The following is a 23,681-nucleotide window of genomic DNA, read 5'->3' on the forward strand; positions in this document are numbered from 1 at the left end:
GGGCTGATTTTTTAAAAATTTATTCATGAGGTGGTGACTCTTGATAAGTCAAATATAATAAAAAGCACTTACAGCATATGAGAGTGACTAGAGTTTGTTTGATTTTAGTTCAATGATTTTGGAGGTAAACGTGTCTCCTCCACAGTCTTCTTATATCTCTGGAAATCCCACACTGAAATGGGCATCCAAGAAACAAAAGAGGAGGGTAGCAATGAAGGGAACATGCATTTATATAGTGCTTTCGATGTGCCAAGTACAATGCTAAGAGCTTAACAATGTATTCAGACTTAAACTCAATAATTATGACTATCTGAATGGTAGATCAGTGCTGCTGTTCCCAGTTACAGTGATACCTAATTTCCACTAATTTTTTTAAACCAGACTTAAGAATCCATTACCAAAGGGGACTTCCAAAGAGTAAACTCCCCCTATCAATGCACCTATTCTATAACTTACAGTCTTATAGAGTGGCCTACGGCACTGAGAATCTAAATCACTTGCCCAGGGTCACACAGCTAGTATGTGTGAGAGGCTGTATTTAAATTCAGGTCTTCCTTACTCCAAGGTCACCTTGCCACAATGCCTCTATATTTTCCATCTATGATAGATACCAAAGTGTGTTCGATGGGAAGGAATTCTCCCAGTGTGTCTGTGCCCTTTATTGTATTTTCCTTATCAAGAAAGCATATTACATTTTGTCTTTTATATCTCTTATTCTGTCATTCATACAACTCATCTATTTTTCATGTCAAGACTAGATACCCAACATATATTTTGTTTATTGATTCATTTATGCATGCATTCATTCAATAAATATACTTTATTGAGCACATATTCAGCACTAAGCAGTTATTTTGGTTTGGAACTTGTCTTATATTTAGTACATATTGAGTTCTGTCAAGAAGTACTTTGAATATTTTCCACCTGACTTATGGCTCTAACTCTCTTCTGAGTAGTTCATTATACTGTATGCTCTTTAAAAAATTACCTTTACTTAAATCTTCAAATGCTTTAGACTGTTTCTTCTTGCAGTTTCTAAAAAGATGTTTCTCTGCTGCTATTTTAGCAGGACTTCTCAGTTGACCCCACTTAGCACTTCTCTATTGGCTCAGTTTATAAAGTATTAATTCTTTATTTCTGCACCAAAAGCCATTTACACTTTTGAAATAGAAACAATTTTCCTCCTTCTGGGTAATTTTTAGAGTTTATTGGCTATTATAGCAGTCACCTATATACACTAGTCTAAATTTTTGGTTTTCAAACTTTCGAATGTGTTTTGATGAAACCCATTTGTGAAACTATAGAGAAAAATAACAATTTAAAATATACATATATGTAAATGTATCTGACAAATGTTACTGTATGTATGTATAATGCATACATACATGCACATATTAATTATAATTTAAAGAGAGTCATCATGGTAGAGTAAATAGAGAACATTCCTGACTTTTCCTGATGAGGGCCAGTACCCAGGTAGTTTATGTTAAATAATGAAAAAAGACAGAGAGAGAGAAAGAGAGAGAGAGAGAGAGAGAGAGAGAGAGAGAGAGAGAGAGAGAGAGAGAGAGAGAGAGAGAGAGAGAGAGGAGTAGGTCATTCATAAGTTAAGAAAAGGAAATTTGCTTAGTGATAGCAAAAGGATATTCAACAAGGCTATGTACTGAGGAAACCTCATGTTGATTCTGTTAAGTGAAGCTCCCTTGCCTGAATTATCCATTGTGGTCCACCAGCCAAGCATCAGAACCCACGTGGAATTCGTCTTGGCGATTTAATATACAGATGACAAGGAAGTGATGTCAACAGGCCTTAACACCTGAGCCATCAAGTCTTAATGATAGTTTTAATATCTTTTCAGGAAAAAAAAATTTGTCTAACATGTGGGAGAAGGAGATAGGATATTGCACCTACCATAAGGCTTCAACTCCTGGAAGAATTTCTTGCGTTCAAGTGATATGTAGCACCTGTGTGACATTGTACAGGTGACAACCTCTGAGGGTTCTAGGTAACTCTCCAACATTGGAAACTATAGAGAAGGTGTCAACTTGCATTGGTTGAGAGGATTTCCTTATTTGCAGTTTCGCTATATAGAGAATGCTAAGTAAAAAGTCCATTGTTACATGATCATTCTCATTACATTTCATATGGGCATTATTACTATATCATCTATTTTTGAAAACCTATAATAATTATCAATTATCTACTTTCTTACCATTATGTAATGCTTTGATGATTCTTGCTGTTGGATAAATCTTTACTGAAATATATTTCAAACATGACAAAACAAAAAGCCTGCTAGGTTGTTTAAGGGCCTGATCAAAGGAAAAAATATCCAATGAGGTCTAAGAGCTGATAACTGTGCTGTGATCAGAATCATTTCTAAGAAATATATTGTTGGCCAAGTAATAATAATTTACATTTATACATCACTTATATCTATAAAACATTATCATTTGATATAATTCTATGAGGTAGGGTAGTGTATCACTATACACATTCTATAGCTGAAGAACCTTAGACTCAAGCAGTTTAAGTGATGTACTCAACTTCACATATTAGGTATTTCACAAACATTTGCTTAATTGAAAATTCATACATATATGTGTATATATGCATATATATATATATATATATATATATATATATGCATATATTCTAACTGAAAGATAATATCAGAGGGAAGGCCCTAGCAATTGGAAAAGTGGGGAGGAAGCTGATGTCCAGGAAAGGCCTCATGCAGAAGCAGGAATTTAAGGTGAGTCTTAAAGGGAGTCAATAAGTAGAGAAGAGAAAAGAGAATATTCCAAAGTTAGAGGATAACCTGTGAGAAGGCATGGAGTCAAGAAAGAGTCCATTGTGAGGGACACCAAGAAGTCCACTTTCACTGAGTCATAATTATTGGTCCTGATTAGTACTGAGAAGTGGTAGCATATATTCAAATTTGCATCACTTTAAAATATGGTTATTTTTTCCAGCTCAAGGAACTAAGCAGTGCAAATTAGATGAATATGGCAAATTCAGGGGATTCATTATTTTGACTATTGATTAGGACCTAGATGGATATGGAGGAGAATAGGTTTAAGAAGAACTGGGTTGGTTATGAAGGGTGTTAAAGGCAAATAGAGCATTTTATAATTGATTATGGAGTTAATAAGGAAGGAGCCACTGGAGTTTATTGTGTAAAGGGTTTACATGGTCAACCTACACTCCAGAAAGATCCCCTTGGCAGCTTGAATGGAGGTGTGATTGGGGTGCGATTGGAGACTTGAGGCAAGTAGATCAATTCATATGCTATGAAGCAGTCCATAGGAGAAGTGATGAAGACTTGTTCTAAGGTGGTAGATATGAAAACGGAGAGAAGGAAACATATCTGAGAGATATCATGAAGGTTGAAACAACAAGATTTGGCAGCGGATTGGATTATGTTGAGTAAATTAGAGAAGTTGAGGATGAGTTGATGACCCTCAGTTTGTGCCTAGAAACTTGTAACTGGAAGTGTCCTGGTGCCTGCATTAGCAGTAGGAAATTTTGGAAGAGGGAAGTTCTAGAGGACAGATAATGAGTTATATTTTTCACATTTGAGTTTGAGATATCTGTGGGACATCCATTCTAGATGTCCAAGAGAAAGCTGGTGATGTGAAGACTTTTACTCAGGAGAGGCACTAGGGCTGGAAATATAGATCTGGGAATCTCTGCTTAGAGATGTTAAGTGAACCTTAGCAGTCATCAACATCATGTCAGAAATGCTGCCCATAAACTACCTGTGGCCCACAATACTTCTCAGTGTGTCCCCAACTAGACTAAAATATAATTAGAAATCATTTGACAAATAATTTTATTATAAAATAATAAATATATTTGATACATAATTAATATAATGATAAAATAGCATTATTATATTATATATCTTATGTGATTATATTATGATTATATATTATATTATTATTAAATATGTTAACTAACATTTACTATAATGTATAATATATAAATATATAATATAATAAAAATAACAAACAAATAGAAAATGGTTTTCTAAGTCTGTGTGTGGCTGGCAGAGATCCTTATGTATTGGTTTAGTGGCCCCTGTTTCTATCTGAGTTTGACACCACTGATCTAGACCAATCCCGTCATTTTACAGAAGAAGAAGCTAAGGTCTAGAGAGCCCAGCAATTCACCCAGAGTCGCACAAGTAATAAGTGCCAGACCTGAGATTTCAGCCCAAGGCCCTATACTCCAAATAAAGTGCTTTTCTCACTGCTGTGGAAACTTTTTAGTTCACATTCTTACAATTTGGCATTTGGTTCCATGTACTATTGGAAAATATGAAATATTTGTTTTGGAAATTAATCATTTTTAAAATGATGTTACTTTTTAAGTTTGATTTCTTTTTATTGTTAGTAATAGTAGAAAAATTTAGGTTTTGTTCCTATAATCTGGAACAGTAGTTAAACTTTCCTGCGTAATTGACCCCTTTGGTAATCTGTTGAATCCTATGGAACTCTTCTTTGAAAAAGTTTTTAAATGCACAAAAATGCATAGGATTACAAAGAAACAAAATGCTTTTTAAAAAAAAGTTCATGGATTCAAAATTAAGAACTCCTAATTTGGAACCACTATATTGCATCTTCGCTTTAAAAACAATGTGATTCAAGAAGAAAATATGATACAGTGTTAGTGCTAAAATGCTATAATTGCTAAGTGATTTAGAATTATGGGACCTGAGTGCAAATCCCTGCAGTGGCAATCATTCTGGGTAAATTTGGTCAAGTTGCTTTATAACTGGTCTCAGTTTCCACATCTATTAAGGGAGAGGGTTGACCATATGTAACCTGTGAGATCCTTCCCAGTTTGAGGTCAAAGAAACACTGATTCAGAACACCTTTCTTTTATTATAGGTAGGATTGATTTACCTAAGTACAATAACAATCCATTTGTAGTTGAGGGAATGAGCTGCTGGAAATCTATTTCCCAATCTTGATTGAAAAAAAAAAAATTTCTAGTGTATATACTTCAGTTTTATCATATCATGTTTCTGAATACAAACCTATTCTACTTTGCATCTGGGTGAAAAGAAAAATTTCTACGTGTAAAGTATGTCACATGGACAACAAAGTAATGATTATGAGATCTGGAGTTAGTAGTTTCTGAAATTATATCATTATCATTTGGGCCATATGCCAGATGATATGTAAATTAAGTATGAATCAATACTTAACAATATTCAAATTTTCAAAAATGTAACCATGAAGATAACTAGTCCTGAGAAAGTAGGTTAGCTTTATTTCATTTTTTAAAAAATTCAAATGATGCAATTTCAGGATGTTAACATTCTTTAATTTGTTGGGATGGCCCTAAATTTTAAAGCTAACAATAGGTTCACTAATACAGAATTATCTATGGTACCAGGAAATTTTGTATATTTTTACAGGATGCTAATTGTGCTGAATCAAGTCACTGAAATTGCATAGTTTTTAGGTTAATATTAGCATAATCCTACATTGGTTTTTTTTTTCAGAAGGAGTACAGAAATAGTATATCCTGAATATTTTTGCAACATGATAGAACTGCCAAATATTGCACCTTCCATTATATCCCCTGAGACAACAGGAAATATACTTAAAAGGGAGCAGGGAGAGTTTTGTTTAGAATAGTGTGTTCCAGTGGCATAATACTAATAATATAAGGAATAGGTTTTATTTTCCTTTTTGACAATAAAATAATTTTATTTCAATTCTAAAAGGGATGGATTTAAGGAGTACCAGGGCAGAGAAAGCCACTGCTATGCTGCTTTCCTATTTAAAAAAGTTACTTCAGTGAGATTTTTGGTGGTTTATCCCAAACACTTATTTTGATGCCCCTTCATGAAACACTGAAATAACTGTTCGATCATATCTGTAACATCAAAGAGTAGCAAAAGAATTGAAGGAAAAACAAATCATGTTTACCCAAGTTGAGTATCCAGATGAGTAACTACTCCTTTCAGCCTTCCTTGTTGAGAGTATATGAAAATGACTTTCAGATCTATATATTGAGCCTTCAGTATCTCCTCTGAACTCCAATCTTGTATCTTCAAATGCCTTCTGGACATATCTGTGTAGATGTACTGTTGACAATTCAAACTCAACATACCCCTGGCTAAACTCATCATCTTTCCCAAAACAACTTAGCACTACTCCACAGTTCTCTATTTTATCCACTCCCCTCAGTTATCCAGTGTGGAAACTGGAGTTAGCTTTGACTCCTCCTTGAATCTTTTACTTATCACATCCAATCAGGGGCTGAATTCTCTCGATTCTATTTCTACAACATCTCTTGAATCCATTCCCTTGTCTCCAGTCATGGTACTACTGCCTAAATTCAGGCCCTCTTCATCTCTTTCCTGAAGAACTATTGCTGTTGTCTTCTAACTAATTTCCCTGCTTACCTTCTCATCTCTTTCCAAGGTGTCTTTCATGCAATTAAAACAAAACAAAAAAAAAAAAATCCTACTGCCCAGGGTGAACCATTATGACTCACCTGTTCAAAACTTTAGTCAGTCTCATGCAGACTTCTTAGCCTCAGATATAACACCATCTACCAACTGGGTGAAATCTAACTTCCTAGACTCGTTTCATATTTTCGTCCTTTGTATATTCCTCTTGCCAACTGAGCTGGGATCGTCACTTTCCAAAACCACTATCTAAAGTGGCCACAGACAGAACCATGCTTCATATATCATCTAATTTCTCCTACCACTGAGCCATAAATCCCTATCTGGAATATCATTCTGTTGGCCAGACCTCCAGCAAGTGTATCCTCAGTCATTGAAGAAATCAATTTGTACCCTCACTTTTAGAACTCCTACCCTTGGATTGACCTGTCTTAATGTGAGACTGATTTAAGACAAACTTTCTTAGCCTATAATAACTAGCCTGAACCAGATCATGCTTTACATCTTATTTATCTAGCCATCCCCCTGGGCCATCTTGGAATACGTCCTGCTATCTTATCTGCCAGGCAATCCCACCCCCAGCTTCCCTGATTTCTACCTCTTGCTGTAGATGCAGTAATTGAATCAGACTATCATTACTTCTGGAAAGGGGATGTCAGTTGACCACAGTCATTTGATTATGGATCAATTGACTAACCCTATGGTTCCTCAAGGTAAAACTCTTCTTGGCCACTGCTCCCCATGTGTACTGCCTCCTTCTTTAGATTTAAACTCCTTGAGGTCATGGATTGTCTCTTTTCTATTTTTATTTCTAGTGACCAGTACATATTAAGTGCTTAATAAATGATTTCTTATTCGTTCATTCATTCCTGAACTAGACAAGCCGTCTCCTGCCTCTGGGCCTAGAATGAAATCTCTATTTTTCTCTGCCAGTCAAAAATCTTTTTTTTTTAAGGATTTTTCAAGTGCAAGAACTTTCATGGAAATTTCCTTGATCAAGTACTTTGTTTCAATGACTCTTTTGCCTCCATTACACTCTATCATGTATTACCTTATTTATTTCTGCATGGCACAGTACTTTCTAATAGAATGTAACCTCCTTAAGGTCAGATATTATTTTGCCCTAGTCTCTGTAAAGGCAGAGATAAAATCAGAACTAGAGCTTCCAGTAAAAAACAAAAACAAAACAAAACTTTTGTCTCACCCATTAAACTGTAAGCTCATTAGGAATAGGGTTTGTTTCATTCATTCTATTTGTATCTCCCAGTGCCTGGTGCACGTAATAAGCACTATGTAAATATTTGTTGATAGATCATAATAATTATGTTAATTAAAATAATAGCATTTACGTAGAGCCTACCATATGCCAGGTACTAGGCTAAGCACTTTACAAACATTATCTTGTTTGGTCTGTACAAAAATTCTGGGCGGTAGGTGCCATTTTTGCCCCCATTTTATGGGTTAGGATACTGAGTTAGAGGTTAAAAGATTTGCCCAAGGTCACACAGAGAGTCTGAGGCCAGATTTGAACTCAGGTCTTCCCAATTTCAGGCCCAGGAGTCTCTCACCATTCATTGTGCCACCTAGCTGCCTCTATGAGTTAACCATAAGACCTGAGGGTATAGACGAGATCAGAATCAATGGGTATTATGCCAAGTTAGAAGCCATAGATATGTTAGTAGGGTCTATGGAGGCCTGTTAGGTTTGGCATTCAGGGATCCAGGCCAGGCCAGAGTCAGAAGCAGTACAATGGCCAAGGCATATATGCTGGTTGATGTGTCTGGGGAAGAATGGGTGTCCAGGGATCCCATTCAGGAAGGAGTGCAGAGAAGATAGTGGCATCTATCTATACACACAAGGTTTGGATTCAGCCAGGTATGAGGTAACATTTTCTCGGTCTTCCTGCACAAATTCTGAGGTGACAAATAACTGGGGTCTGACAACTGATCTCAAGATAGAGATTTTTTTTTGTCTTATGTCCTTGTGTTAGTCACATTTTCCCATTGTGAATAGATAAAGGACTGTCAGGTGTGAGTTGCTTCCTAGAACAAGGCAGGGTTCTATAAATGCTGACAAGTTCAGCCTTTGGTCTAGGCCCTCAGGAGAGCTTTTAGAGTTAGTATTGTTATCTGTTTTATTAAGGAGTTACAGTTGTGTGGTAAAATAATAATAGCCCACATTTATATAGCTCCTAACCATCACCAAGTGCTCCTTGTAGATGTTATTTCACTTCATCCTCCAAACAACCCTGTGAGATAGGGAGGGCAAGCATCAGAATCATCATTTCAAGGCCTGCTGAGGACATTGAGACTTGGAGGGTAAGTAGGAGAGCCCAGCATTTCATCTCAGGTCTGTCTAATTCAACGGCAAGTGCTCTACATTTTACTGTTTTGTCCTGTTTAAAGCACACGTGAAACATGTTTTAAAGACAATAAATAAATGAATGAAAAATGCTAATCATTTCTATGTGCCAGGTACTGTGCTGAATGCTGTTGATATAAACAGAAATGTGTGATAGTTCTCCCTCTAAAAGGGTGCACAGTCTAATTAGGAGTGATGACACATATATGAGGATTTCATCTTACACTGGATGGAGATCTGTAGTGGGGCTTAGGGTACATCAGCAGGAAGGATAGCAAGGCACAGGGGTCCTATGAGTATAGTGACAGGGCAGATGGCTATGCCTGTGGGTTAGGAAGACTCAGAGGGAAGGCAAATGATAAAGCACAGAAGTTCTTAGGTAGTTGCCTTCCAGGAATCTGGAAGGTTCCATAGCATTGGTTGGACACTGAGAAAGGACTCATTTCTGGTCAGCTCTTTCCTCTGTACCTGGACGGGCAGAGATAAGTTGTCAGCACCCCCTGTACCTGGCATCCCTCCCTCAGTCCCTTACTCCAGTTGGGGAAGGTATAGGTCAAAAATTAGAGAGATCCTTCCTGACGTTTGACCATTTAAGGAAGGCACTGAGGAAATTAATTTCACTATTCCCTACCTGGCTGCTCTCCTGGATTTCTCGATCTCCAGAAACTCATTCTACAAGATAAAATCAACTCTGTTAACTCACATCTTCTCAGATAATTTCCCATACCAGGTGCAGGACTTTATTAGGCCTTTTACCTGGTACTTCTCCCTTCTCATCCATCCCTTTAAGTGTCTTCTTATGTATTTTCTTTCCCCATTAAATTGTAGGGTAAGGACTGTCTTATGCCTTTCTTTGTATCTCCAGCAATTAACATAGTGTCTTGTACATAACAGGCACTTAATAAATGTTCATTGACTGATCTGCTGGGGCACAGCTTCTTCCTGGCCTTTTTTTTTTTGTCTCTAACCTTAAACATCTGGTATTATCTAGGCAGGCAAGAGGGAGGGCTCAGTGAGAAAGGATGTTAATCTCTTTCTTGTTTACTATACCTATTACTGAAAGGACATTTTGAAACATATGACCCAAACCAAGGCCCCCTTCACACATGAGGGCAATGTACTTTAAGTATGGTCAAATTCAGGGCAAGTGGAATAATCATTTTTAAGTACCGAGCTTACAAAATGAAGTATAAAAATGACTATAATATCATAGCTGTTAGGCATATTTTGAAAATCTATTGTAGTGAATCTAATGGCATCTCAATGGCCTGAAAGAGTTAACATACATACCAAAGTGCTTCCTAGAACTAATCTGACTTTGATTTAAAGCAGTAGGAAATGAGTTATGTTGTTAGGAAATGAGTTATGTTGTAAGTAAATGGAGTAGCAATGCAATTTACAGTACCTCTTGCATAGTGAGTGAGAGTTTTAATATCTGTAAAATTTAAAAATCAATAGATTTATTCTACATATGTTTGTTCCACATTTATTTCTTTTACTATGTTGGTTCTACATTTATGCCTCCTGCCATTGAAAATGCACCCCCTTTCAAATCATGTGGTGTGATGGGTGCTGAAACTTTAAATTACATTGATTTCCCTTAATGTTATTTTTAATGTGCCTACTTGTCTCTAGTTGTTGCTGGCTTCCTTTTCTCTCTTTGACGTTTCAATTAACAGAGTCAGAGAGAGAGAAATGGGAAGCATAGTGACTTACTAGAGATTCAATTTACTAGTATAACCATGCAAAATCAGCAAATTTTAGATCAAATGCTATTGAATTTTTCTGGGGAGGGAACAAATGGTCATTATTAGATGGGTAATTTTACATTGTGGAAAATTCAAGAATATATTTCATCTCTGACATTAACAAACTTCATCAATTCCTAAAAATAATATATTAAAATTTTATGTGCCTTAGATTTGAATATAACATTCTATTACTGACATTAAATATAATTGTGCATAAAGCATATACGTCAAAACTTCAGGGAATACAGACGTCATATAAAAATAAATGTGATGCAATGAAGTAAATGAAATAACTACTGATGTTAAATACTGTGTTCAAAGTATATACTTTTGATATTTTTCTCTTTTAGAGCTGTTTATTATAATATTTGATAAACTAATCAAATCAATTTTTACTTGCCAAACTTTTAGTTAGTGTGGAATAAACTAAATATTTTAATTACAAACAAAAAAAATGTTTAGTGCTCGGTGTCAGGTTGACATGAAACACAATGTGAGATGTGTTGTATTATAAGGAAAGAACTAGCATGAAGTATCCTAATCTGAATGCATATATATTCTAAATATAAAAACTACACATGCTATGATACCTGCCCTTTTGTATATTTGTAATTTGTGGCATATATTTTATATTCTTATAGATTATAAGCTTTTTGACAATGGGGACTTTGCCTGGCATATAGCAGGTGGTTAATAAGTGTTTGTTGACTGACTATTCCAATGATTTATTCCCTCTGCTTTCTTCACTGAGTCTGCTCTTTGTGAACTCTCTCTTTTTTCTACCTTTTCTACCAAATGAAATTCAGAATCCTACTTGTCTTTAAGCAATGACATGGTTCATCAACTCCATTTCATTGAGCCTTTTTTTTTCCTCCCTTGCTAATTTTTTCCCCCCAATCTCATTTGGAGGTAGAGCCAAAATAGCTGCATTTAGCATGAGATTATCCAAAACTGGTTGGGTTTTTTGTTTGTTAAAAAAAAATTACCAATTAACTTAATTACCAATTCATTTTCTGAATCCTAATTCTTTTCCTGATAGCCACTATTTCAGTATGTTATTTTCAGTGATCAATATAGTAAATTTGCAAATTAGTAATTCTTATTAAAGTCATGTGGAGAGAATGTTAACAGCAATAATTAGTGTCTGTCTGTGGCTGATTCTTATCACTCTACAAAGTCTCTACTCAACTGACCCCATAGCCAGCTTCCCTCAGATTCTCTAGCACAAAATTCTAGAAGTTACATCCTAAAAGGTCTCTTCTTCCCATCTACTTCTACTTCATCCCTCTACTTCAGTAACCAATTCCTTCCTATTGGCCAGAATTACATTCATAATTGTAGGTATTCTTCATGTCTTTAAAAAAAAAAAATTACCTTGCTTTCGGCAAAGCAAGAGGTCTGAACCACTGAAATCCCTCGTCATTACATATCATGCCTCCATGCCTGAAGTCAACAGTTAACCAAGGACGCTAGCAATGAAACTATACATTAGAAGTTTTAAAGACAAGAGGAAACTAATCCTGCCTATTATCCTGTTAACCTGTTACCAATGAAAAGTAGAACCTCTTCTAGTATTGAGGTTGATAACAGAAGCTGAATCTATTTGTAAGTCCCACTTGGATTCTAAGGCAGGTTATTTCCCATGTTGCTGCTGCTAATAAATCCGTGATTGATTTAGCCAAAACTTTGAGAGCAGTGGATCAGGAGAAAACAGTGAGTTTCTTAGATGCTTCATTTCACACAAGCAGTCAACTCAATTCACCATTAATCAATGAACCAGAGAATTCTCTGTGTTAGCTGGAACAACACTGGAATGAATCTAAACTGGACACAAGCATCGAGGTAGAAACTGCCTTACAAAGGAAAAACTTAATGTTCCTTGTAGAAATTCCATGCATGAGAATAGAATCTCATTGGAACAAATTGGAACATCTTCCTTTAAATAAGCTTCTTTTTTGAAAATAGCCCTTTTGGGGGCATCTAGGTGGTGCAGTAGATAGATCTTCTGGCTTGGAGTCAGGAGGACCTGAGTTCAAATGTGGCCTCAGACACACGACAGTAGCTGTGTGACCATGGGCAAGTCACAACTCCCAATTGCCTCACCAAAAAGAAAAAAAATAGCCCTTTTATTTCTAACTTAATCCAGTACTGTAACAGTTCCAATAAACTGTTTCCTATAGCCAATGAAGTAACAACCACCCCAATACAAATAAACAATCCCAGGAAAATCACCAGGAAAGAAAAATACATCAATTTTACTTTCTAGGAGTGCCTGTTGTAATGTCCAAGAATGTTTTATCATTCCAGGGACTAGCATGGTTGGCCTAATTTCAATCGAGAGATAAAATTATAAATGTTCTTAAGCATTAAAAGATCAGAAAACCATGGATATGGGTATGTAAAACTTAAAATTAGCAATAAGGCAAAATGGCTTATCAATCTTTAGGGTTCTAATATTTATTTCTTAATATATAAGCTGGCTTTAGCACAGACAACTAGTTTTTTCTGATGTAGGATGGATGACAAAAACTTAGGAATCAACAGATGTTAATCATTAGTTTCAACTGTATTATTTTAGTTACTAATTTTCTAAACCAGAAATTTTCTTCAAGTTGGCCTTGAAGTATTCAAGTCTTCTGGCCCAGAGGAACTATATACTCATACTGAAAAAACTGGCAGGTACCCTTAGCAAGAAGTCTATAGAGGTAGGGAGGAGACTTTGAGAGTCCTTCAGTAGAATGTGGTCTACTTTTTCGCCCTCAATCCTACATTTCCTAGATGAAATTTTTATGCCACCTTAGTGCAAAAGTCATCATTGGTAATTAGCCAGAGCCTTATGAAGACCATATAAGAAAACTTTAAGAATCATATTTTAGAATACAAATGATGAACTCCAGCTTTCTGGGAATAAATAACCTCAGTAATGAGAATCTAAAGCATCAGAGGAAATAGCCAGATGTGAATATGTTTTCCTGTATTCTATGATCCTAGGGAAACTATGGCTGGTGGATTGCTTGAGCTATGGAGTTTTCAGTTATAGTGGGCTAAGTCAATCAGGTGTCTGCACAATGTCAAGCACCACTATGGGGAGTCCCTGGGTTCAGGAGGACCCCAGGTGTCCTAAGAAGGGATAAACCAGATCAGAAACAAAGCTTCTCAAAATTCTATTGCTAAACAATAATGGAAATAGACCTGTTGCTGCATTTCCAGCTTGGGTAAGATAGGGAGAACCAGGCTCAAAAAACAAAACAAAATAAAGATTAAAAAAAAAAAGAATGAAGGAAATGAATAAAATAGCTCTAATAACCAAATGCCTGTTTTTTCATTTTATTTTCTCTGATCTGTTAAATATGCAATATCATTTCCAAAATGTTCAAAATAACTAATCTTGTAACTCATTCCAGACTAACTAGTTTATATCCTTTAGCACTGTCCTCTTCTGCTGGTCTCAGTACTCATCTAAGCAGGCATAAAGCAAATTCCCTTTCATTATCCCACCTGATTCTATTAACAATCGTTGCATCAGTGTTATATCTTATTTACTCCAAGAGAAGGAATGCAGTATTCACTGTGTCCAGACAAGTTCAGGGGGGTCCTAAGTGCTTATCTTTTTCTGCCTTCCTTTTGGGAAAGTGAATCTGCTCAGATAGACTCTCAGTGAGTAAACACTCTCCTTTACATCCCTAGGACAATCTTTGACTCTTCTCTTTCCTTTACCTTTCTTCACTGGTCACCTACTAAGTTTTGTCAAAATCACTTTTGCAATATCTCTGGCATCTATACCCTCATCTCTCTTCCTCACTGACCTTACTGACCACCTAACTGAACTACTGCATCAGTGTCCTAAAAGGTGTTCCCATTTCTAATCTTTTTCCCCTTGCATCCATCATTCATACTTCTGCCAGAATCTTCCCTATGCAAAAATCTTGTCACGTGGGCTTTTCCATTTTCACACTAATGCATTGTTGGTGGAGTTGTGAACTGATCCGAGCCTTCTGGAGAGCAATTTGGAACTATGCCCAAAGGGTTATAAAACCATGCATACCTTTTAACCCACAATAGCACTTCAGGGGCTGTATCCCTGAAGATCATAAAAGAGATGATAAAAATGGGAAAAGGACCCACATGTACAAAAAATATTCATAGCAGCTCTTTTTGTGGCAGCAAAGAATTGGAAATTGAGGGGATGACTATCAGCTGGAGAATGTCTGAACAGGTTGTGGTATATGAATGCAATGGAATAGTATTATACTATAAGAAATGATGAGCAGGCAGACTTCAGTAAAACCCAGAAAGACTTGTATGGTCTGATGCTGAGTGAAGTGAGAGAACCAGAAGAACATTGTAACAGCCACATTGTGCAATGTCTAACTTTGATAGACTTAGCTCTTCTCAGAAATGTGAGGATCTAAGACAACTCCAAAAGACTCATGATGGAAAATGCTATCCATATCCTGAGAAAGAACTTTGGGGTCTGAACACAAATTTTTGTGTTCACTATTTGCTGTCTTTTTTGTTGTAATCATTTTGTTTTGTTTCTTCTTTCTCATGGTTCCTTCCATTGGATCTAATTCTTCTTTGCCACATGACTAATATGAAAATATGTTTAATAGGAATGGATATGTAGAGCCTATTGATATAGGCTGTTTTGGGGAGGAGGGAGGAAAGGAAAGAGGAGAAAACTTAAAACTCAAAATCTTGTGGAAGTGAATATTGAAAACTAAAAAATAAATTAATTAAAATTTTTAAAAATTAAATTTAAAAAAAAAATAAATAAAGCACAAATTTCCCTGACTGGCGTACAGGGCCCTCCATAACCTGGTATCTCTCTATTTTTCCAGGATTATCTCTTGTTACTCTTCCCCCTCTCCAAAAACTATATTCTTGTCTAAGTATTTATTCAGGTTCTTCATTATGTTGGAAAGTTCTTCATGCCCTTCTTTGTCTGTTGAAATCTTGTTTGTCACTTAAAGTCCAATTCAGTTGTCACCTCCTGCATGAAGCTTTTCCTGTTTCACCCTATTGCTCTTCCTGTGTCCTCCTCAAGACTCACAAATGTGTTTTGCAATTCTAATACATTTTTACAGTAATCTACATTTGTTTATGGCTTATCCTCCGACTAGACTATAAGCTCCATAAGAACAAGAGCTGTCTTACTAAATCTTTTATTTCCCCGATACCTAGCACAGTGCTTTTTCTGTTCTAAACGTATAGTAAATATATGAGAAAATGACCTCAATGAATGATTGAGAAGAAAGTTGACTTCAGATAGAGGAAACAATTACATGAAAATAAATTCCAAGTTTAGTGAATCATCTCTATCCACATTTCTATTCATCTAGTGCACATCAGATTAGTGTGCTAAATATTTCATTGGTTATTTCATTATCATTATGCATTTTCTGATGTGGCAAGTGTTGATGGTAATGTTACTTATTAACATTGGTTCGATGTTTGCTGAGCTTATAGTAACATGCCTTTATTTTTCTAATTGAACAAGTCACAGACTTTCTACAAAACTTACTTTTGTGTCATTCACTTTGATAGCATACTTTATTGTGGAGTTAAGTGCCATTATCTCCCCTTCCCAGCTAGAGAAATTGAGTTTTTGTCTAGTGAAATATATATGTATACATGTACACACACACACACACACACACACACACACACACACACACATACATAACAAACATACACACATTGGTAAAAAATGATGTGGTTTTTTTTCAAGTGGGAGGATTCAATATGGTTGAACTCTAACTGCCAAATTTTGTATAGAACCCAGCACAATGCCCTGCGTTATAGCATAGTATCCTTGGAAGATGACAAAGAAGAATAAACCCTTCATCTACAGTTGGCTAAATAGCCTGACAGATTTTGAGTTTGTTTATGCTTTTTGTATAATATTTAGTTTGCAATTGTCAAAACCCAAATCGTCAAGCTAATGGAGAATTTTGATGACTCTGAGATTTCATAGTCATTGCCTTCAACATATATTTAAAATATCTAAATATTTAGAAATCTATGTAGCATGTATAGTCTGGACTCACTATGCCATTGCCAGCCTAGCTGCATCTTTCTCTTAGAGCTCTAGGGTTGACCCTGAAGGGTTCGAATGCCTCTTCTCCGCGCTATTAGTTTGAACTGGTATTCCTAGTGTATTGTTTGAATACTGTTAGCCACCAGTGAATAGTACCACAATTCCATTGTACTAGTTAACATCAGTTACTTTTTACAATGGGATATTTGCTTCAAAGCTAGAACAAGAACAAAAGTATACGTATTTTTCCTGATCCATCAAGGGCACATTCTTCCTCATACCTCTTAGGTGTCTGTGGAGTTTGGGCTCAGGCTTAGCTTACCTTCTACATCACATTGGTAGTATCAAGTACACATCCCTTGCTTCCAGATGAGTTCTTGTCTCAGCTATGGCTATGATGGGTCACTGGAAATAGCTATTTACTCCTTTGAGTATTGGTGCTGAGCTAGGCACAAAACCTGCCATGGACTCACGTCCTAGACTTCTAGACCCCCAGACTCCCATATGGTATGCTCTACTGACCTTTCAAAATTCACAAGATCAGAGCCTCCAATATTGTCCACTTAAAAGAATAAATTCTGAAGCAGGCAAAGTACAGGGAGAGGCCTATATTCACAGGCTACGTGTTGACCTCAGTGGGACAATGGCCGGAGGTCTCTTTTCTTATATAATATTGTTTATCACCAGACATTATAAGTCAGAAAGAAGCTACATGAAAAGAACTCAACCCCCCAAAAAGGGGAGGGGAGCTGAAGATGACTTAAACTATTTAGTCAATCTCCAAGCTTCTTCCTCACCCTGTGCTTAAGATATCAGATCCAGTTAGAAAATATTTGTGAATGCTCCAAAGTCTCTCCAAAGCACTAATATTATATACATCATCATAATTTTTCCAGAATGCATGCTCATAACAACTGGGTTCAGTGGCCAGTCCCCCACTGCATCTGATAGGGATTCACATGTAAGCAACCATATAATGCCTCTAATGAACCAAACCACCATAGAACCTAAAAACACAGATCAATTCTAGAAGTTTGGTTCCTTGTTCAACCAGGTCCCAAAGAAGCCTGATAAGGCTAACCAAATCAGAATTTGAACCCTTTTCTAAGCTGTCTTTCAAATCTAAGGTCTTTCCCGTGGCCTAAATATGGATGATCAGTTAGATGCTTCTTGACATTTTCATCTTCTGAATCATAAGCTCATTGTACTAAATGAGTCTCTTCCATATCCTAATTAAAAATGTTAGTGGATACAATAAAAAATAAAGGGTAAAGGGAGACTCACTGCCCAGCTCAGACTATAGTATAACCAATTAGTTGGTTAATTGCTTACATCTAAACCTAGCATATGAATTAGATATAATTTGTCTTCATAGCCCCTGGATGCCTAAGGATCTTAATGAAAACACTTCCAGTATTACCATAGACACAAAACAGACTTTATTTTATAAGTTGATTTTGCTTCCCAAATCCTTTTAAATTAGAATTAAATGAATGGACTACCCAAACAATTTAATGTAATATAGTACTATCAAGATTGGGGAAGATTCAAAACAAAACAATCTTCATAGGGAAGAAAAGCACTACAAAGTAATTTTTATTTCCTTCCAGAAGTGTTTTCAAATTGAAAGGGAAATCCTTTCTAGTTGTAGTCGTTTCCCACTCAATGAAGATTATTGTTTCAACAATTCAACAAAAGTTCACTAAGCACTTGAAATGTGCAGGGCCCTGTGCTACGAATGGGAATTAAAAAATGACATGAAAAATAGTACCTGTCCTCAAGTAATATACATTCTATTAGGGAATATAGAGTGTAAACAAATAAAAGACAAAGCAAGGAAGGGGTAACTATTAATGAAGAGGAATCAGGAAAGATTTCCTGTAGGAGGTAGTACCTGAACCAGGTCTTATAGACCACATACATTAGTGGCAAAATACTGGCTCTGGAGTCAGATCACCTGGGTTCAAATTCTACCTCTGAATTTTATTGCAAAACCGAGTGGTATAATCTAATACCAGACTTGGAGTCAGGAAGCCTTTGGTGTAAGTCATGTCTCTGATACTTATCAGCTGTTTGACTCCAGGCAAGTCACTCAACCTCTCATTTTACTCACCTGTAAAATGAAAAATTTGGGCTCAGTGGTCTGTAATTTCTCTTTCAGTGAGCCCATAATGGAAGCTAAGGATTCCTAAGATGTGACAGTGAGAATAGACTGTATATCAGATACAGGAAACACAAAGGCAGGAGGTGGGAAATAAAATATTGAGTTCATGAAACAACAAGTAGGTTTCTCTTTAAGGTACACATAAAAATACAAAATAATAATGTCCTTGTCAATGGAATGAACAACTATAAAAATTCTTTTATTCGTAAGATTCATTTCATTCTCATGGTCCCTATTTTTTCCCTGCTAGGAGGTTTGACAGATCTGTGGAAAAATGGCGGCGTTTTCATTATGATATGAAGATATTTAACCAATGGCTAACAGAAGCAGAACAGTTTCTAGATAAGACAAAGCATCCTGATAACTTGGATGATGCTAAATACAGATGGTACCTTAAGGTAAGTTTTGGGCAATCTATTTTCCATATTGTCTTTCTTTTTAAAGGCATTTAGACTATTTAACTACTATAAATCCTGATGGCTTTTAAATTCATTCAAGTTCAGACTAGTCAGAGTGTCAAAACCAGAAATTCTGATGTTTTTGACATGTTATAAGTTATAGCCAGTATCATTATGTTTATAATGCTAGTAGAGAGCAAGGTTAAAGTAAAGGCCAAGTTCTTGGTTTTCCATGTTATGGTGAGAAATCTATGTTGTATTTAGCTATATACTGGAAATCTTTTGGCAGTATAAATAATTTCTGGAAGAATGGAATTTTATAACAGAGGTGTTAGGATTAGAATCTAACTTCTGAGAGAATCTCTTACAGTATCTGTAGTAATTATATTTTATACAGAAAGCTGGTTACACTTATAGCTCAATCTTTAAAAAAATTTGTCATGTTACAATATATCCTATCTGATTTTCTGAAATAGTTCACAAGCTAAAACAGTGTAGTGTCAACAGATTATATTTATTCTGTGGTTCTTTTGGTGGAGAAGAGAAAGTGGACAATATTGAAGGCTGTGACCTCATGAATTTTATCTATGTGAGTCTTTTGAATATGTTGATAAAGGTAATTTGGATTAAGTAGCTTGACAATTAAGATCATGAATTATTTGATTCAGGCATAAAGAAAATTGTGCTTATTGAATAATGTGTTAAGTACATTTTTAGCTCAAGCTATTCAGGTAGCAGTTATCAAAAAAAGATAAGAATTGTGGATTGTTGGTGAATCACAGAAAATAAAGATTAAAAGCAAATTAGGAAAGTAGTTTCTAATCTATTATAGGATAAGAACTTCTTTTATATGTGTGTGTGAGTATGTGTGTGTGTATACATAAATATATATGTATGTACATACATATATACATGTATGTATGTACATATATATATATATGTATATACAGATATATATATATATATATATATATACATAGATATATATATATATATTTGAAATTAATACAGTCTACTCCTTGAGATAATGGGTGGCGATTGATACTACTATGAACAGTTCAGTAAAGTTTTTAAATGCATTTGTTTTAGTGAACAATTTAGTATCTCCTGGCTACTAATAATAGCTAGCATTTATATAGCACCTTGAAGTTTGCAAAGTGCTTTATGTATGTTAACACATTTGATTCTCACAATGACTCTGTGATATAGGTGCTATTATTATCTCCATTTTACAGTTGAGGAAACTGAGGCACAGAGTGGTTAAGTGATTTGCTCAGGCTCACAGAGTTAGTAAGTGTCTGAGGTAGGATTTGGACTCAAGTGTTTCTCACTCCAAGTTGTGTGCTCTATCCACAGTATCACCTGGCTGCCCCAATACTTATTTGAACAAAAAATATATATGCAGAGTCATGCTGTATATTTTCTTGGTACTTTATATATGCACTTAAGGGCATCTTACAATAGCTCTCTAGTCCCCCAGGGGGTAAAACCAAATGTTTGGAAGCCACTAAATTAAAGGAAATATTAAATAGCTACATTATTGAAGAGAAATTAATTCAAAGTAATTGTAATAAAGTTAAATGTTGAACCTTCTCCCTAGTCTCAAGCAAATTGGAAGTAGTAGTAAGTACACCTCATGCTCTTTGTACAACTGGTGTTTGTTAAGGAATCGAACAACTAAAATTTAGTCTCTGTCAATTATAGACAGAAGAATAGTAGAGGTACTCATTGACTGAGGGCAACTAAGTGGTAAAATGTGGCTAGAGTGCTGGGCCTGGAGTCAGGAAGACTTGAGTTCAAATTTGGGGAAGACATTTAACTTTTGTTTACCTCAGTTTTCTTATCTGCATTGGAGGGTTGTTATGAGGATCAAATGAGATGATAATTGGTAAAGTATTTAGCACAGTGCCAGGCCTATAGTAGATACTATTTAAATGTTGGTGGAGATGATGAATGAAATGGGAGAAAAAAAAATCATTCTAAACAATAAATGAGCACTTTCTTTGGACCAAATTTTTTGCAAATTTGGGGAGTTGGGAGGGTTATAAATAAAAAAAGCTGATGGTCCTTGCTGTCAAAGAGCTTATATTCTAATTGGGAAAGATAACACACAAAGAGGAATGGTAGCCATGGCTCAGCACGTCAGCCTGGATAATTAAAGGGATGATGAAAGGTTCCCATCTAGCAAGTTATGGGGCAGGAGGAGGAGAGGGGTAGATCTGGTAATGATTAGCTGTAAAGGCATCAGTAAGTCTATTGGGGAGTAAGCCATAAAGTGTAGCAAGACTAGAGCTTTTTCTGAAGTGGTGGTCAAGGAGAGGAAGTTCCAAATCAAAGAAGTAGACATAGAAGAGTCTCCAAGACAGGAAGTCAGTGGGGGAGGCAATGGAGAAAATGAGAGGGAATATTATGAATATAATGGAATAGTATTGTAAAGCAAGAAATTATTAATATAAGAAATTAAAAGAAACATGGGAAGATTTGTATTGACTCTGAAAATAAGCAGAACCAAAAAGAACAATTGACCTAATGACTATCGCAATGTAAATTAAAAAAAAAATCATGAAAAAAATCTGAGCCTGGAATCAATCCCAGCTACTGGGGTGGCTGATGCTGGTGGATCACTTGAGTTCAAGGAATTCTGAATTGTAGTGAGCTAAGATTATTCAATGTCCCCCTAAAGGCTAAAGCCCCCAGCCCCCAGTTGCTTAAGCAGGGGTAAGCTTACCTATCTGGGAAAAGGAGGAGGTCAGACTTCCTTGCTGATTAGCTAGATTGGCTGTGGGATCTCCTGAGTTTCAGACTTGGCCCATCTGGCAGATATAGGGAGTTCCAGCCTCCAGTACACAAATTGTACATAAATACATAAACAAGCAAAATCATTAAAAGGAAACCAAACTAAATAAAAAACCAATGAGAGTTTTGGAGAATCGATAATAAAACATAACTGCCTCCTCATAGCAGAGAGGTGAAGGACTCCAAGGCAGAATGTTGTTTATTTATAGTGTCAAATGTAGTCAAAGAATCATATATTTTTGCTCAGTTTGTTTTTGGTCACAGGGAAGAGCTCATTTTGAAGTGGGGAAGAATATTTCCTTTTCCTACCCCCACAAGATAATTGTGGCATAAAAATAAAAGTTGACATGACTAAAATGTATTTTAAACAAAAAATGGAGCATCCAGTGTCCCCTGTAATGATTTGAACATCAAGAACACTGGAAAGAGCCTTAGTACTATGATCTGGAACCTGGGTTCAAATCCCACTTTTGATATTTATTGCCTATATGGCCCTGTGCAAGTCACTTAAGCACCATGGGCCTTAGATTCCTCATTTGTAAAATGACAACATGTTCTGTGAGATCTCTTCCAGCTCTAGATATGATTTCTTTGCAGCATTCCTAATTAGCATTGATCTTCCAAGGTCAGAGAAATTCAGGATATTCCAATTTAGTATTATACAATAGACAGGAAAGGGAATCCTGAAGAGATGGCAATAAAAAATAAAGTTCTAAACAATTTAAATACTTTATTATAAATTCTGTTCTAAACTTCACAGTTAAAACCTTTGTCCAATGCAACAAAAATATGAAAGACTTTGGACTTGTCATCATAATTGTAGATATTTTCAAAGAACCCTACTCTGTAAAGGTATGTGTATTGTTTAGTCATTTTACAGTCATGTTCTGACTTTTCATGACCCCATTTGGGGTGTTTTTTGGCAAAGATACTGGAATGGTTTGCCATTTCCTTTTCCAGCCCATTTTACAGATGAGGAAACTAAGGCAAACAAGGTTAAGTGACTTGCCCAGGGTCACACAACAAGTAAGTATCTGAAGCCAGATTTGAACTCAGATCTTTCTGATTCTAGATCTGGCACTCTATCTACTTTGGCACTTAGCTGCCATTATTTTTTTATTTTGTTTTGTTTTGCTACCATCATGCATTAGTTTTTTCTTAATAAATAAAGCACTGAGGAAATACCAGTGTTTTATTTTCAATGTTTAAGTGAAAAGGTCAGATAGCTAATCATGGCAAGTGACAAACATCTCATCCTTTCCCAGGACTGACAGAAGTTTATTTTTGACTGACTGCTAAGCAATGTTATCAGTGATGTCCCTTTGAATAATAATTTTGCTTTTGGATTCATTGAAGAATAATGGATATGTGTTTTGTAGAATGAGTAATGTGGAAATAGGTTTTTAAAAACTTGACCCTTCTGGTGGCTATGCTTATACATTCTTGTCAGAATGACATGCATCGATATCACTATCTACATAGACATACCACACCTGTACACTAAATACATATTAGCATACATATAAATATATACACACACATACATACATATTCCACACTCATATATACATATCAGCAACCCATCTGTAACTTACAGTCTCTAAGAGTAAGCTAGAAGCCTGACAGGTTGACTGATTCCCCTTAATAGCATTATTTGTCACAGTCAGGATTTGAATACAGCTCTTCCTTCCTCTTCTTTGCTTGAAGACCTAGATTCAGTGCAGAACAAATTTAAAGGCAT

At 35.8% G+C, this 23,681-nt stretch overlaps 1 protein-coding gene across 1 annotated transcript in view; it reads left to right on the forward strand.

The window, feature by feature from the left end:
- The window catches only part of DMD (dystrophin), a 1,828,382-nt gene that overhangs the window by 603,839 nt on the left and 1,200,862 nt on the right, over window positions 1–23,681 (forward strand). Inside the window, 1 exon segment of the mRNA XM_078146592.1 lies at window positions 18,997–19,144. Within this exon segment, the coding sequence (XP_078002718.1) occupies window positions 18,997–19,144 (148 nt within the window).

This window comes from Phascolarctos cinereus, unplaced genomic scaffold (genome assembly GCF_003287225.1).
Source record: "Phascolarctos cinereus isolate Bilbo 61053 unplaced genomic scaffold, phaCin_HiC Scaffold_726;HRSCAF=1367, whole genome shotgun sequence".
Lineage (NCBI taxonomy): Eukaryota > Metazoa > Chordata > Mammalia > Diprotodontia > Phascolarctidae > Phascolarctos > Phascolarctos cinereus.